The 15,564-nt window shown below is 38.5% G+C and overlaps 1 protein-coding gene across 12 annotated transcripts in view; it reads right to left on the bottom strand.

Moving 5' to 3' along the window:
• DMD (dystrophin) overlaps positions 1-15,564 on the bottom strand; it is a 2,113,538-nt gene that overhangs the window by 768,313 nt on the left and 1,329,661 nt on the right. For all 12 annotated transcript variants that reach the window (XM_081792827.1, XM_081792829.1, XM_081792824.1 and 9 more), the window contains 2 exons: positions 8,105-8,252; positions 5,762-5,911 (listed from right to left, as the gene is read on the bottom strand). In XM_081792827.1, coding sequence (XP_081648953.1) covers positions 5,762-5,911; positions 8,105-8,252 — 298 coding nt within the window. The remainder of the gene's footprint in view (positions 1-5,761; positions 5,912-8,104; positions 8,253-15,564) is intronic.

The following is a 15,564-nucleotide window of genomic DNA, read 5'->3' as shown; positions in this document are numbered from 1 at the left end:
CCAAGTTTTGTGAACAAAGTGATCACGGTTCCTTCAATCTCTTTAACAGGTAAATTACTTAACTCCATTTCGTTAAGTTTTTGTTTTTCTTTCTGAAGTTTTATCCTGCTCTTTCCTTTGGAATGTATTCCTCTATTCCCTCATGTTACAGGACTCTTTACGTTTGTTTCTATGTATTAGGAGAAACAGCTACCTCTCTCAGCCTTGAAGGAATAGCCTTGTGTAGGAGATGAAACTTGTCGTTCAGCTTTGCCCTAGCTCTTGTTTGTTTCTTGAATCTCTGCAATCGTCTAAGCAGGCTCATTTATTCTCGATAGGTTTCAGTCATTGAGGATGTACCAAGACCTCGGACTGTTCCCAAGGGAGGGGATCTCGGTCAGCTCTGAGTTTTAGGCTATTTGGATACAGATGCTCAGGCTGCAGCTTTTAAAAATGCAAATATATACAGTCCTGTGGGGCCACAATCATGAACCCTGGCATCACCCAGACCAGGAGAGCCAGAAGTGTCCGCCGGGTGACCGTTACAAAAAGTAGCGACAGTTGAGTATACGAGGTCATTTCTGAGAGGTACTAGTGAAGTAGAGTGAGGTCAAGAGAAAGGACACAGATAGTGTCCCCTGACCTACCTTCCCTGAGAGCACATCCATAGTTTCTATGTCTGCGGCAAACTTGAAATCTGCCCCCCAGGCTGAACCTCCAGGAAAATAGGCTTTTTTTGACAGAAAAACTCCGGTATATTTCAGTCTGCTGTCTATACTGTGCCCTGGGTGTGAAGGCCTGCCCAAAACTATCTCCCTCATCGTTACAGTCCCATGGGACTCAGGAATGCAAGCCTTTCTGGCCACCAAAGTTAGGCAGTCAAGGAGAGTGCCCCGTGTGGCCTGTGTGCACCTCCTGACTTCAGCAAGGCAGCTGGAGAGCTCAGGAATTGGGTGGGCACATCTGTTGGCCTTGGCAAGCAGTGGGAGAGTGCAGGAAACACGTGTTGCCCATGGCTTTGGCAGGGAAGCCAGAGATTTCAAGAACTATGCAAGCCTGCCCGTGCTAGCATGGGAGAGCGCAAAAGTGGCACTGACCAGCATTTCCATCTGGGAGAGGTTCCCAGCAGATTCCTGCCCCCCTACCTCACTCTTGATGATTAGCAAATGGGTCTCCTTCATAAACAGTCTAGGCATTTCCCAAACTGCTACCACTGTCCTGAGCCTGGGGCAAGGGAGTCTGTGTGTAAGCCCTTTAAGAGCAGTATCTCAGGTCCCTACAGCACTTTGGGTATCTTCTGGAGGTAAGACCCAATGGTTTGCAAAGCTAGATGTTTTGGGGGCTCATCTCTGCAGCGCAGGTCCCATGAGTTGGGGTGGCTGCTGTGGAACATGAACTCCTTGCTGCTCAGGTAGAAGTTGCCATTTCGTGAAATCCATGCCGATTATGGGTTGCCATGCCAGCGGTGAGGTTTCTGGAGAGAGAGTGTCTCTGCCTGTCCTATCTATTTTGATGTGGCACTTTTATCCTTGGTCATGGGGGAACTGCTCAGCTAGTTTTCAGCTGTTTTTCCGGGGAACTATTTCATATGTAGCTGTATCTTCACTCTGTCCGTGGGAGGAGGTGAGTTCAGGACCTTCCTATGCTACCATGTTGGACACCCCCCTCCCTGCCTAGTGAAGTCTCTAGTTTTGTTTTGTTTTTCTTTTCCCATCATCTACATAAACTTTTCTCAGTATAACTTTTCCATACCTAATACTTAAAAAGCAATTTGTGTCATCTTTGAAATAAGGCATTTTATATTACGTGAAAATTATAGTCCACCAGTATCTTCTTGGCCCCTGGTATAAAGGATTACAGTTTGCTTTACATTTTGGATAGAACAAAGTTAACAGGTATTAAATATGCTCAGTAAAGCACTAGAACTGTTGTCAAAAATGGATGTGAGGTTTTAAAACATTTTCGGAAGGTCTAAAGCATATATGAGTAGGGCATACATGAAGACATATAAAGGAGAAGTAGCCCTAGGTACGGGGGGATCTGACCTTGGCAGAATTGGGCGACCGGATGAAAGATACCATGATGGGTGGGGCTAAGAGGTGGGTTAAACTTGCGGTACTAAAGTCTGTAGATGGAAATTCGCCCCTAGCTCGAAACTACCACACAATGAATGGCCTGTCCTTAACATTTACTTAGAAGCAAAAATAAATATGAATCAAGATAAATAAGAAGTATGTGATTCTTATCTAAAGAAATTAAACTTGGTACCTGGGCTGAATCTCGGCAGGTGTTGTGCGTACCTCATCATAAAGCCCACTGCAGTACAGAACTTGAATATCTTTTAGCAAGACAGTCAGTTCTCTTCCTTAGCACACAGAGTAAAAACAGTCGATTTGCTCATTCTTCTTCATAAATACGAATATAAATATATTTATATAATAAATATCATACAAATATATAATAAATAGGTTTATATAAATATATAAAAGACCACTGGCTGCATGAATAAAGTCCACAACCTCAAAAAGAGAAAAGGACATGGAAATAGACAAAATCCTTGAAATACACAACTTATAAAAGATTACACACACACACACACACACACACACACAAAGAAAAAATCTATCCATCCCTGTATCTATTAAAGAAATTGAACCAATCATCAGAAACTTTCCCATACACACACACACAAAAGCTTCATCATCAGATGGCTTTACAATTGAATTCTCTGAAACACCTTGGAAATAATACCAATCGTCAACAATTTCTTCCAGAAAAAAAAGAGAGACCACTTCTCCAGTAATTTTTATGACAAGCCTAACATTGCTATCCACACTTGAGAAGGATATTATAAAAAAACAAAATACAGACCACTTTCTGTCATGAACAATACAAAAATCCCAAACGACTTATTAGAAAATGACTCCAACCATCTGTAAGTAGCACAAGACCTCATGACCAGTATGATTTCTTTCAGGGATTCCAGAGTAGTTTCACATTCCAGAACCAATGGCTGTAGTTTGCCACACTCACACAAAGGAAAAATCATACGCTCAATAGATACAGAAACATCATCTGAATATATTCAATACCTGTTCATAATAAAAACATGAATTGGGAATAAGGAGATATTCTTTAATTTGATTAAAAGAACCTATAAAATGTCCTACAACAAGTACATTATTTAATGCTAAGTTATTGAGAGCTTTTCGCCTGACACCGGGAATGAGCCAACGTTTCCCATAATTGCCACCTCCAGTAAACATTGTATTGGAGGGCCTAGTCTGTGCAAAAAATAAAAAAATAAAAAAATAAAATCCTAAGGATTGAAAATAGGGAAACTACCTCTATTTGATGGCACAACTGTGCACATAAAAAATGCAAAAGATGCTGAAAACTATTAATATTAATAAGTGAATTTAGCAAGGGCAATGAATATGTGCATAATATACAAAAATCTATTATATTTTTATAAACCAACACCAAAGAGAAAATAAAATTCAAAATGAAATTTCATGTATAATAGGATCAAAATGTCAAATATTGGGGACAAAATCTAATAAAACGTGCAGGTCTTCTGCACTGAACATGGAAAGATATGATTGGAAAAAAGCATTCAAGAAGACCTAAATAAATGAAGGGATATATCATTTTCACAGATCAGATGACTCCATATTGTAAAAATGTTAACTGATCTACAAATTCAACATAATTCCATCACTATCCTGTCAAGCATCAGTAAAAATCGATAAACTGATTCTAAATGTACCTGGTATATCAATGAGCCAAAAATAGCAAAGATAATGTGGACTAAAAAGAACAAAAATGGAGGTGTTAGATGATCAGACAGACCCTCAGATCTTAAACAAAACAATTGCATGTATGCAGACCACGAAGTGCATTCAGTTATAAAAAGGAATAGGGGCACCGGTCGGTTAAACGTCCAACACTTGATTTCGGCCCGGGTCATGATCTCACGGTTGGGGAGTTCAAGCTCTGCATTGGGCTCTTTGCTAGCAGTGCAGAGCCTACTTGGGATTCATTCATATTCTCTCTCTCTCTCGCTCTCTCTCTCTTCCCCTCCCTCCCTCTCTCTCTCCCTCCCTCCCTCTCTTTCTGCCCCTCCCCTGCTCGTATTCTCTCTCTCAAAATAAATAAATAAACATTAAAAAAATAAAAAGGAGGGGTGCCTGGGTGGCTCAGTTAGTTAAGCTTCCGACTTCACCTGAGGTCATGATCTCATGGTTCATGGGTGTGAGCCCCGCATCGGACTCTGCGCTGGCAGCTCAGAGCCTGGAGCCTGCTTTGGCTTCTTTGTCCCCCTCTTTCTGCCCCTCCCCCGCTCATGCTCGCTCTCTCTCTCTCTCTCTGTCTCTCAAAAATAAAGAAGTGTTAAAAGAAATTAAAAAAAAATAAAAAGGAATAAAATTATGATACCTGCTACGACATGAATGAACCTTGAAACCATGCTAAGTGGAATAATTTACACACAAAGGGACAGATAAAGAATCAGTTTACTTTTAAAATCTAACTAGAACAGGCAAATTCATAGAGACAGAAAGTAGATTAGAGATCATTTTGTGTGGGTGGGTAGCTGGATGTGGGGTTACTGCTTAATGTTTACAGAATTTTTGTTTGGGGCAATGACAAAGCTTTGGAAATAGATGGCTGTAATGGCCGCACAGTGTGAATGTAATAAATGACACTGAATCGCACACGTAAAAATCATGAAAATGACAAATTTGTGTTATATGTATTTCCCCACAATTACAAACAATAAATACACCAAAATCATTGAAATATACTTTTTAAAACGGATGTATTGTATGGCATGCGAATTACGTCCCAGTAAAGCTGAAGATTGTTATTGAGCCAGGATGGTATTGGTGGAGGGACAGACACAGTCACAAGGAAAAGAAGCAGTGAACTGGAGGGTGCTCTTCTTAATGTAGTTTCCTAAGAAGATTTTGTTGGTGGGTGGGACTCATAGTCAGACCATATGTCTGACCCCAGCCCCAGTCTGCTGGGGCGATAGTCAGATGAATTTGTGTGCTTTTCTTCCTCTCTCCTGGGGCAGGAGTCACTTCGGGGTCATTGTTATTGAGCCAGCACAGATGTTCACAGCAGTACGATGGGAAAAGAATTGCCTTTGATAGATCGATGTTGCTTTGCGTGATCAATTCATACGCGCCGCTGATTTTAAAGACTATGTATGCATTAATACGATAAGTATTTAAAAATATTAAAGTTATAAAGTATCCAAGGTAGAAAGCCAAAGACTCACAAGTTAGGTGACTAAGCAAACCTAAGGAACTGAATGAACAAAGAAACAAATACATGGAACACCTTTGGGAGAAGGTTAGTGTGCACTACTCACTGACTAAGTCTGCGCCAGAAGTAAGGATAAGTAATTGTGATTCATAATCTTTGTTGAAGTGGGCCACCTCCAACTTGCTTAAAGACCATCAATATGCACCCGAACGCTGAACTACTTCATCCCTTTTCCAGTCTCGTTCCTTAGAGCGGCTCATGCAAAGTAACAACGCAAAGTAATATTTTGGCATTTGCTCATGAATATATTGTCATCCACCATCACCATTCTTTCCAACTATAATGAATCATATGGCCAAACCAGACGGTCAGGTTGGAAAAACAATCCACCTACCGGGCCCCCACCACTCACCGCCCCCCGCCCCCAGCAATAAAACACCCATGAACCAAAACAAATACAAACACTTGCAACATTTAACACACGTGACAGAAGAGATGGTTAATGTCTAACCTTTATCCACTGAAGATTTGTCTGCTTGAGCTTATTTTCAAGTTTATCTTGCTCTTCTGGGCTTATGGGAGCACTTACAAGCACTGTTCCTCCGGTTTCATTTAATTGTTTTAGAATCCCCTGGCGCAGGGGCAACTCTTCCGCCAGTAACTGAAACAGACAAATGCGACAACATTTAAAATGAATTACAGCACAATTCCAACTATCTTGTCTTTGTCTCTACTGATTAGTCTCTCAAAATGAAGCAACTTGACTGAAGGCCAACGGGTACCTCAAATACAAACCACTTTCTAAAGAGTACAGAACTGATGGACCAAAGCACTCACTCCCAAGTAGAGAGGCCTATCCTAGAAAGGACCAGCATATCTCACCCCTCAAAGATTCTTTTCAAGAAAAACAAGGTGTTACACGGCAGGATGAGCTCCAAAATAACACATCGCAATCAGAAATAGAACAATCTGGGTAAATTCATCATCCTCTCAGGTACTAAGCCTCCATGCTATAATTTACTACTGATTAAGAAAATGCATTATCATATCGAGAGATAACTAATACTGAGAACATACTCGGTACAAGACACTGTGTTGACCTCTTCACATATTATAAAAGTTAACTGAGATAACACAATTCTATGAGGTAGACCCTATTATCTTCATCTTATACGGAAGAAGACTGAGACAGAGACCTTAAATCCCAACAAAGAGATTAAATACCAGCTCCAAGGACACAAAAGCAGCGAGCGACAGAGCTGTGGTTCAAACTTGGGCAATTTCATTCAAGAACCCTTATTTGTAACTCCTCCACATTCCTGAATTTCTTTTATTCATTCAGCATCACATTATAAATGCCCTTTCCCAAGACTTACAAAACTGCCATGGTTTTCTTTATTTATTTGTGCCACCTAGAGCTGCAGTGTCCAAAACAGTATCATTACCTACATGAGGCTATTTGATTTTAAATTAATTAAATTTCAATAATATTAAAAACTTAGTGCCTCAGTCATACTACCTTTCAAGTACTCAAAAGGCACATGCAGCTTGTGGTTACTGCAGTGGATAATATAGAGCATTACCATCATTACAGAAAGTTCTATTGGACACTGCTGATCTAGACTGTCTAAGGAGAAAAGAAAATCAATGCCTGTTTATTAATAAGTAAATCCCACTAAACATGTCTCTTAAATGAGTTATCAATTATATTGCTATATATAACACTCAATACATGCAGGAAAGATTGATTTTCAAGAACAAGACTGAGTTCATTTTCCTTTGACAGCCTCACCTTCAGATGAACTACAGATCCAAAACTTGTTTTCTTTTTTTTTTTTTTCTGATATCTGATAGATAGTAGGAACTCAGTATCTGTTCACCGAATTTAACATTAATTTTATTTTTATACTTTATCCTCTCTTCAGGTACAAATTTCTTGTTTCACAGAAATAAGTGGTTGACATTGGAGTCTAATTTGCATGTACAAACCAACTGAATCATTGATAAAAGAGCAATTTCATTTCCCTTTGATTGTATGACCTTGTAAAATGAGAATAACAGCAACCGTTTTGAAAGTTTTATATGAAGATTAAATAAAATAGCAGATGTAAGTACATCTAATACTTAGCACATAATAGAGGATGATTAAATGTTAATTTCCCTTTCCCTTTCACCTTCCCTTCAAGAATTACAGCAAAACAGATCCAAATAAGTTTCTTTCCTGAGACTAAAACCATGGAAGTTAATCGAACTGCACAATCAGCGCATGTCAGTCAGCCAGCTGGGGTAATCAGTACTAAGCAGACATCACAGTAGGAAGGCATGAAAAGCCACTTGAATAAGCTGGATGCCTATTCAACCAGTATAGAATGTGAACCAACACCACGCGCTCCCAACCAGTCCCAGACAAAACAAACATTGTTTCAGGCGAATCGAACACCTCTAATTAGAGGCTGAGATAGTGAGATTGATTTGGCAATTATGATCTTTCCTAAGAAATAGGATTCATTTCTAGAGTCTCTCCGGTTTTTGAAATAATTTGCAGTTGCAGAATTCTCCAATATGTGCAAAGTTAATTCAAGTTAGTTTGCAAAATACTGCCATATTTTACACACACACACACACACACACGCACACACGCACACAGATTTTTTTTTTTTTTTTTTTTTTTTTTTACAAAAAAATATGCTCATTGGGAAACGCTGGGTTAAAACAAAATAAAGCTTTGAGAAAATTTATGGATGACCTATCAATAATGTAATGGGCAGGAAATCAATGATTAAATATATTAAAAAATAGACTCATATACTCTTTATACAAGTAGTCCTTGGAGGTTTTTAGAAAACAAAATTACCTTGACTTGTTCAAGTTTTTGTTTTAGCTGCTGCTCATTCCCAGGTTCAAGTGGAATATTAGCAACGTTGTCTGCTTCTTCCAACCATAAAACAAATTCATTTACATCCCTTTGAAATTCTGACAAGATATTCTTTTGTTCCTCTAGCCTGGAGAAATAAGAATAAAACTGGTATAAACAACTTATTTCTCAAACTTTTCTTTTTTTTTAAAGGAAACTCAGAAACAAACAAACAAACAAACAAAAACCATGGTAACACTTTCAAGGAAAGAAACAAATTAAAAGATGTTAGCAATACACATTTTTAAACAAAATTCATTTACTTTGAACAAAGCAATTTTAATCTCTCAAAAATCTCTAAAATATAAGAGATAAAAACTAGTGAAGAAAAAATTCTAATTTTAAAATTCCAACAACATTATGTCATGAAATTAGTGTTTCTCAACGTCAGCACTACTGACATTTAGGGTTGAATAATTCTTAGTTCTGAGGGGCTGTTCTCTGTACTGTATATTATGTAGAACAACTACATAATATAAAGTTGCATGTTTTAACGTGCTTAAAAAAAATACACCTTTCTGGTAAATTGTCGGGTTAAAAATAAAAACAAGGGAATAAAAAAAACAACACTAAGTTATTGCATGTTAAAATGTTTTCCAAATTATGATTCACCATCTTTTTTGGAGGAAAGAAGAAAACTGAGTTAAAATATGTTATTCATTTATTGGCCATAAGTTTATCCTTACATGTTGAATAGTAACACCGTTGAACAAAATGGTCTGCACCTCAAACAACTTTTGAGAGATATATCTCCTGTATGTAAGCTTTTAATTGAAGTAAAATATAAATACATATATATATGTATATGTCTATATACACTTCTATATATATACATATATATAGAAGTACACATATGACTGAAGAGCTCAAAATATTTTTTAAAAGTATACAAATAACCAGAAAAATAGAATGTCATCAGAAGCCCAGGGGCCCCTCTTGTCCCTTGCAGGCATTTTTTCCAAGTATAACCAGTATCCTGTCAACTTCGATTATGTTGTCTATATTGAACACTGAGTATATGGAATGATATGCTATATCCTCTTTTGTGTCTTGTCTCTTTCACTCAACAGAATGTTTACAATAATCAACCACGTGGCATAGAGCTTAATTTGTTTATTCTCCTGGCTGCAGAGTTTTGAACTATCTAAATACATATCTCTGTTGGTGGATAGCTGGAATGTTTCCATTTGGGGGATGTTTAGCTATTGTTTTTGTTTCAATTTAACAAATATTTATTGAGGGCTTACTAACTTCCAACAAGGCTACTGGGCATTAGGATTAAAGAAAGATATGTTGCATAGCTTGCCCTGATGATCTCAGTCCATGAGAGGAAACAAGAGATCCCCATGGGTCGAAATAAGACACAGCCTATCTTATTTACAGCCTGTGCAAAGACAGGGCGTTGAGAGAACTACTCTTATACTACTTCCCAAACCAGGTCCACTTTTGAATGTATGCTTGTCTCTACTCAGTTTTGCTCTAGGTTGGGAACTTGTTCAAATTCTGTTCTGGGGCATGTGAGGGGACACTCTCTTCTCTGTCTAATCTCAAAAAAGCAGATCTCATGAAAATCCAAGTCATGATATGGGATCTTACGGACACCCAAGTCATGTCATGTCACTGTCACAGTCAAAACTCTTCTCTTGCTTCCCAATTTGTTCACAGCAAAGTCAAAGTCCGTACAGCGTGCTATGAGGGTCTAGATCTGTACCGTCCAAAATGGTAGACACCTTCCCTGTGGCTACTGAGCACCTGAAATGATGTAAGGGGAACTGAGATGTGCTTTAAGTGTAAAATATACACCAGATATCAAAGTGATCTCTGTACCTTCTATTCAACTTCGCTGAGCACCTACAACTGCTGTAAAAAACAAAAGTATTTGAAACATTTTTTTCAAGAAGGGAAAACAGCTCCTTAGTACTTTCTATATCATGTACAGGTTGAAGTAATATTTTTAATATATTGGATTAAATAAGATATATTCATTTCACCTGTCCCTACTTCCTTTTAAAAACATGTAGCAGCTATACAAGTTTAAATTACATAAGCAGCTCAACTCCTTTTTTTTTTTTTTTAATATTTATTTATTTTTGAAAGAGAGAGAGAGTGAGCAAGCAGGGGAGGGGCACAGAGAGAGAGAGAGAGAGAGAGGATCTGAAGCAGGTTCTGTGCTGGCAGCAGAGAGCCCGATATGGGGGCTCAAACCCACAAATCACGAGACCATGACCTGAGCCAAAGTTGGACGCTTAACTGACTGAGCCACCTAGGCGCCCCTCACCTTATTTTTCTATCGACCAGCACTGATCTAGGAAATCTGCCGATCCCTAATCTCCTGACTTCTCAGACTTCATTTCCAACTACTCTGTATTTCTCTTATCCTTCTTGAAGCCCTCTAGCTTCCTTGCTGTGCTCCTCAAGTACATTACATGGGTCCCTGCTTCTGACTCTTCGTACTTGCTGTATTTTTCTGCCTTCAATGTCCTTCCCTCAACCATCATCTCCTGCAGGTCTTTCCTGATGACCCTAAAGAAAACGACACCTCTCCTACCAAATTCCTAGTTCTTGAAAGGCACAAACACTATACTTGTGTTATTTTATATGATGTCTATCACATGAAATGAAGCTTCCTGACAGCCAAGATTTTTATTTATTGCCATAATTCTTGCTCCTGGAACAATGGATGGCAGAAAACAGATAGCAAATCAGTAACTGTTGCATTAATGAATGCATTCTGCCATCATGCTTTTCCATTTTAAATGTGTTTCTCTTTGAAAAGAATCTTTCCCATTCTTCATAATAGTGATAGGTGATGGGGATTAAAACGTGCACCTGTTGCGATGAGCCCCGGGTGATGTATGGAAGTGTCGAATCACTATATTCTACACCTGAAACTAATAATACACTATATGTTAACTGGAATTTGTTTATTTGAGAGAGAGAGAGAATATCTTAGGCAGGCTCTATACCCATTACAGAGCCCCACGTGGGCTCCATCCCACCACGCTGGGATCATACTCTAGTTGAATTCAAGAGTTGGACATTTCACTGACTGGGCCACCCAGTTTCCCCTAAGTAACTGGAATTTATTTATATAAAAAGTTTAAAGAAAAGAATCTTTCCCATTCTTTGTAAGACTGATTCTGAAACACAGTCTACTTTACTCGCCAATGTGTACTAGAGTATTTCACGCAACTGAAGACACCTTCACTTGCAGGTCATATAATATCATCCTAAGGTCTGCCAGGCACAAGCTGGAAAAGGCATGGTACTGATTCAACCCTTATCATTTAGATAAGGGTTTAGATAAGGGTTTAGATAAGGGTTATCATTTAGAAGCTTTTCCGATGAAGAAATTGTTCTTTTAGATTTCTGTATATTTTTTGTCATACACATAAAAAGTAAAACATACGTGAAAAATTAGTGAGGTAGTCCTAAAACTTTGTCATATTTAGAACTTGCCTCTCCTTTATATCACTTTTCCCTTCAGGATAATTGACCTCTATCTTTACCCTCACCCTGGCATCCTCTGCAGTGGCAAGAGTGTTGCCAACATATCATTTCTTAAGAGGGTTCCACTACTGTTTCCTGGACTTTCTTCGGAACCGTATGCGTCCTGGCAAGCAGAGACTGTAAAACCCATCCTGGTTTCACTGATTTGAATGGGATAAAATGTGCAGGTTAGAACGGATGAAATTTAATTCATATGCACAGCCTCCCAGCACTTGACATAATGACTCGGGTTCTTTCACTTGCTACCAAGTTGCTGATAGGTCCAGAATTTTTTTAAAAATTCATAACATAATGACTGTTTACTGCTATCTTTAGTTTATAATTGTGAGTGGATATTATTATCGGCATTACCTGCCTGATGATTGAGCTCATTTTCCATGAACAGAGTCAGTGAGATTTGGCTTTACTTTCCACGGGACTTAATGTTTGATTACGCAAGTTTTTGCCAATGACAAATGTGTTGGCCCCTCTTGTACATGAAAAGTAAGGGTGTCTACATTAAAGCCTTACGCTAACGTTATCTGTTAGCAAAGTATTCAAGATTTATACAGGAAGGGTCAGGAGATGAAGTTGGTGAGGTGAGTAGACGTTGAGTTATGAAGCACCTAGAATGTTTTGTTTCAATTTGTAGGTGATGAACCACTTAACGGTTTTGAGTAGGGCAAGATTTATTTGATCCAAAGCTCACTGTGACTACACTATGGAGAATGGGTGTGCCTAAGGGTTGTATGACAAGAGACTGATGAATCAAGTATGAGACTATCATAAGAGGTCAGGGATGAAGTCCTGAAGGTTCAAATCGTCAAGACGTAATAAGACAAAAGGGTAAGACAGGATACATGTAAAATGGAGAAGGTGCTTCAACAGGACTTGAAAGGAGACAGACTGGTATGTGTGGCTAGGAATTAGTGAGCAATTACTTCGTGGTAGCCCTGAATCAAGTGTCAAGTCCCCACATTCCTACTAGGACACGGTACTCATCTTTTCTCATTTGCAGATGAAAGAAAACTGGGCTTAGTATTTTGCCCAAACTCATACAGCTAGTAAGCGGTCAGTCGAGCATTCAGTCCTGGGTCATCTGGGTCCAGAGTCTACGCTCTTCATTTGACCATGACATCTGGTCTATGAGTACTTCCACCTTATCTAGCTGAGTGGACAATATTTACTCCAGATGAGAGTGCATTTCGTTGCATCAGATATTTAGGGGAAATCACTAGTAGAGAAAATAAGAGACCTGGAGCTCAAAGAGCTGGAAATATAGGCTTCAGAATCCCCAGCAACAGGTCGGGACATCTGGTCTATGAGTACTTCCACCTTATCTAGCTGAGTGGACAATATTTACTCCAGATGAGAGTGCATTTCGTTGCATCAGATATTTAGGGGAAATCACTAGTAGAGAAAATAAGAGACCTGGAGCTCAAAGAGCTGGAAATATAGGCTTCAGAATCCCCAGCAACAGGTCGGTGGATAAAACACGGTCAACTAACTTTTGCACTAATAATTTACACTTCACGTTTGGCACCTTCTGAGCCCATTTTTTCCTTCGTTTTCAGATTAAAGATTAGCAACTCTCCCTCCTGCTTATTTAAATTGAAAAATTAAAGGAAAACGGCCATTTCATAGCCACTCATTCCTTTCTTGCGGATGGCTAACCTGTGGCTCCTGCTCCTCCTCCGCTTGCCCAGCTGTGATGTGGAAAAGCCAAAGGAGCGCCTAGAGTATTCTTCTGGCCGCTTGAAAAGCTACACGGACTTGGAAAGGAGCTCTTCAGCTCAACAAATACGCAGCTGAAAAACAATATGGTCTTCCCTGCTTGCATTCCACGTACTTGTTTTCAGGGATGATCTCCAACCCCTCCCTTTGATTTTAGGGAAATGAAAGGGGAGAAGAGACGAAACAGAGCCTCGTGAGAAAAAGTATACTCCCTACAAAGCTATCTCACCCCACGTGAGTTCTCTGGCGTGGACTGGGGCACAGCATGTAGAGGAGGTTGAAATCACCCATGGTAGTCATAGCGCTGGTGATACTTCTTACTAACCCCTAGGGTGAAAGGGCTCCTGTCAACTGCTGGCAGCTTTAGAATGTGAATAGAACCATTTTTCCACAGACTCTGGACTGAGAAGCAATTCTTAAAGGGAAAAATTCCATTAGAGACATCCTTTATTCATCTACAAGTTCTAAGGTGGTTCAAATACTGGGGTCTAGGTTTCAAGGGTGTTTGTGAGTCTACCTTATCGTTCTTTTTTCTTCTTTTTTCTTTTGCAGATCTTTGTCTCCTTCAGTATCTGGCTCCGTCATATTGCGTAGTGTCCCAAATACTGAGAGCAGCAACCTTACTCCTACCATTTTCCTCCTCATTTTAGTTCACTAAAACCTTGCTAAAATCAGTTTACCTATGTAAAACCTAGACGGATGGGTAAAGCTTTTCTCAGCCCTCACCTAGAAATTGACCCTATCAGGGAGAGAAAAAAATCCCAGACCCAACAAACAAAAATTGAAGAGCAAGAAAAAGTAATACCCGCACCCCCCGTCAAAAGTGCCTCAAACCTTGAAAAAAATTCTAAAAGCAAATATCCCCAAACTTCTGCTTCAAACACGTCTCAAATTAATTACTTGTGTATTTTTTTCTTTTTTAAGAATATCCAGCCAAGGAAAAGAGGGAAAATGTGCTTAACCATGATAATTGGGATTTATATATTTAATTGGTGTTACACTCTATAAACACTGTATACCTATTTTCCAACTTGAATATTCGACTGTATTTCCTTAGGTCATTAATTATTCTTTGAAAAATTGATTTTTAAGATCTGAGCAATAACCCATAAGTAGGTACACCGTATTTCACCATTCTTTCATTAGTAGGCATTTAGTTTGGTTCCACTTTTTCATTATAATAAATAACCCTATAGCAAATACATTTGTTTATGCATTTGGGCTTACAGATCTGCTAATTTGCTTCGAATAAGGAAGAAAAGTTAACGATTAGAATACTAAGGATTTAGATACACGTTGCTAAATTTCTTCGCCATGCTGGCAATAAGAACTCCCATCCACCTCCACCAACAGTTATAAAATACTTGTCTCAACACACGTTTACTGCTGTAGTGCATGATGATTTATATGCTTGAAAGAAGAAAAATAGTTTGCCACGGATTTTTTTTTATTACTAGAAAAGTTGAAAAACATTTGTGTATTGGTGTGTATTTGTCATTTGCTTCTGCTACCAATGGTCTGCTGCGTCTGTTGCCCATTTTTCCTCAGTGTTTTATTTGGTGAAGCTCTTTTCACATTATCCACTTTGATAAAAAATAAAAAGTCAGAAAAATACTTACCGAGACTATTTTTCTAGCTTCCTTTTTACCTTGGGAAATTTAATAGTTTTGTTTGTTTCTAAATAAAATGTTGTCATGTTCTTTGTTATTTTTTTCACTGACACTACCGTGAAAATTATGAATATCCTCTAGTTGCTTAAATATTCACCTTTATATTATTCTAGGACATTATACTTTCATTTCAAAGAGTACAAACTTAATCCATCTTCAATTTATATAGCTAAGTTTCTGACCTTGAAGGGTTTTTCAGAAATTGATATATTTTTCTCCGAGCACAATTTATTTTCTATTGATTTGTGGTGATTGCCTCATTTTGTTTTGTGTTTTATATGCAATGAGGTTCTGTTTACTGATCTACTGGAGATTTTTTGACAGTAATGCACTACATCAAGCGCTTAGCTATCCCAACTTTTGTAATATGAGCATCATTTGGTCAAATATCAAAATAAATCTCACCGGGGATTGTGATAGGGATTCCATTAAATCAGTAAATTATTTTCTGAAGAATTACTGTCTTTTCAGTACAAATCCGATAAATTTTCTATATTTACAGGGCAT

This window comes from Panthera onca, chromosome X (assembly GCF_046562875.1).
Source record: "Panthera onca isolate mPanOnc1 chromosome X, mPanOnc1 haplotype 2, whole genome shotgun sequence".
Taxonomy (NCBI): Eukaryota; Metazoa; Chordata; class Mammalia; order Carnivora; family Felidae; genus Panthera; species Panthera onca.
Note: the sequence above shows the minus strand (reverse complement) of the source record. Positions and strands in the feature narration are given on the sequence as shown.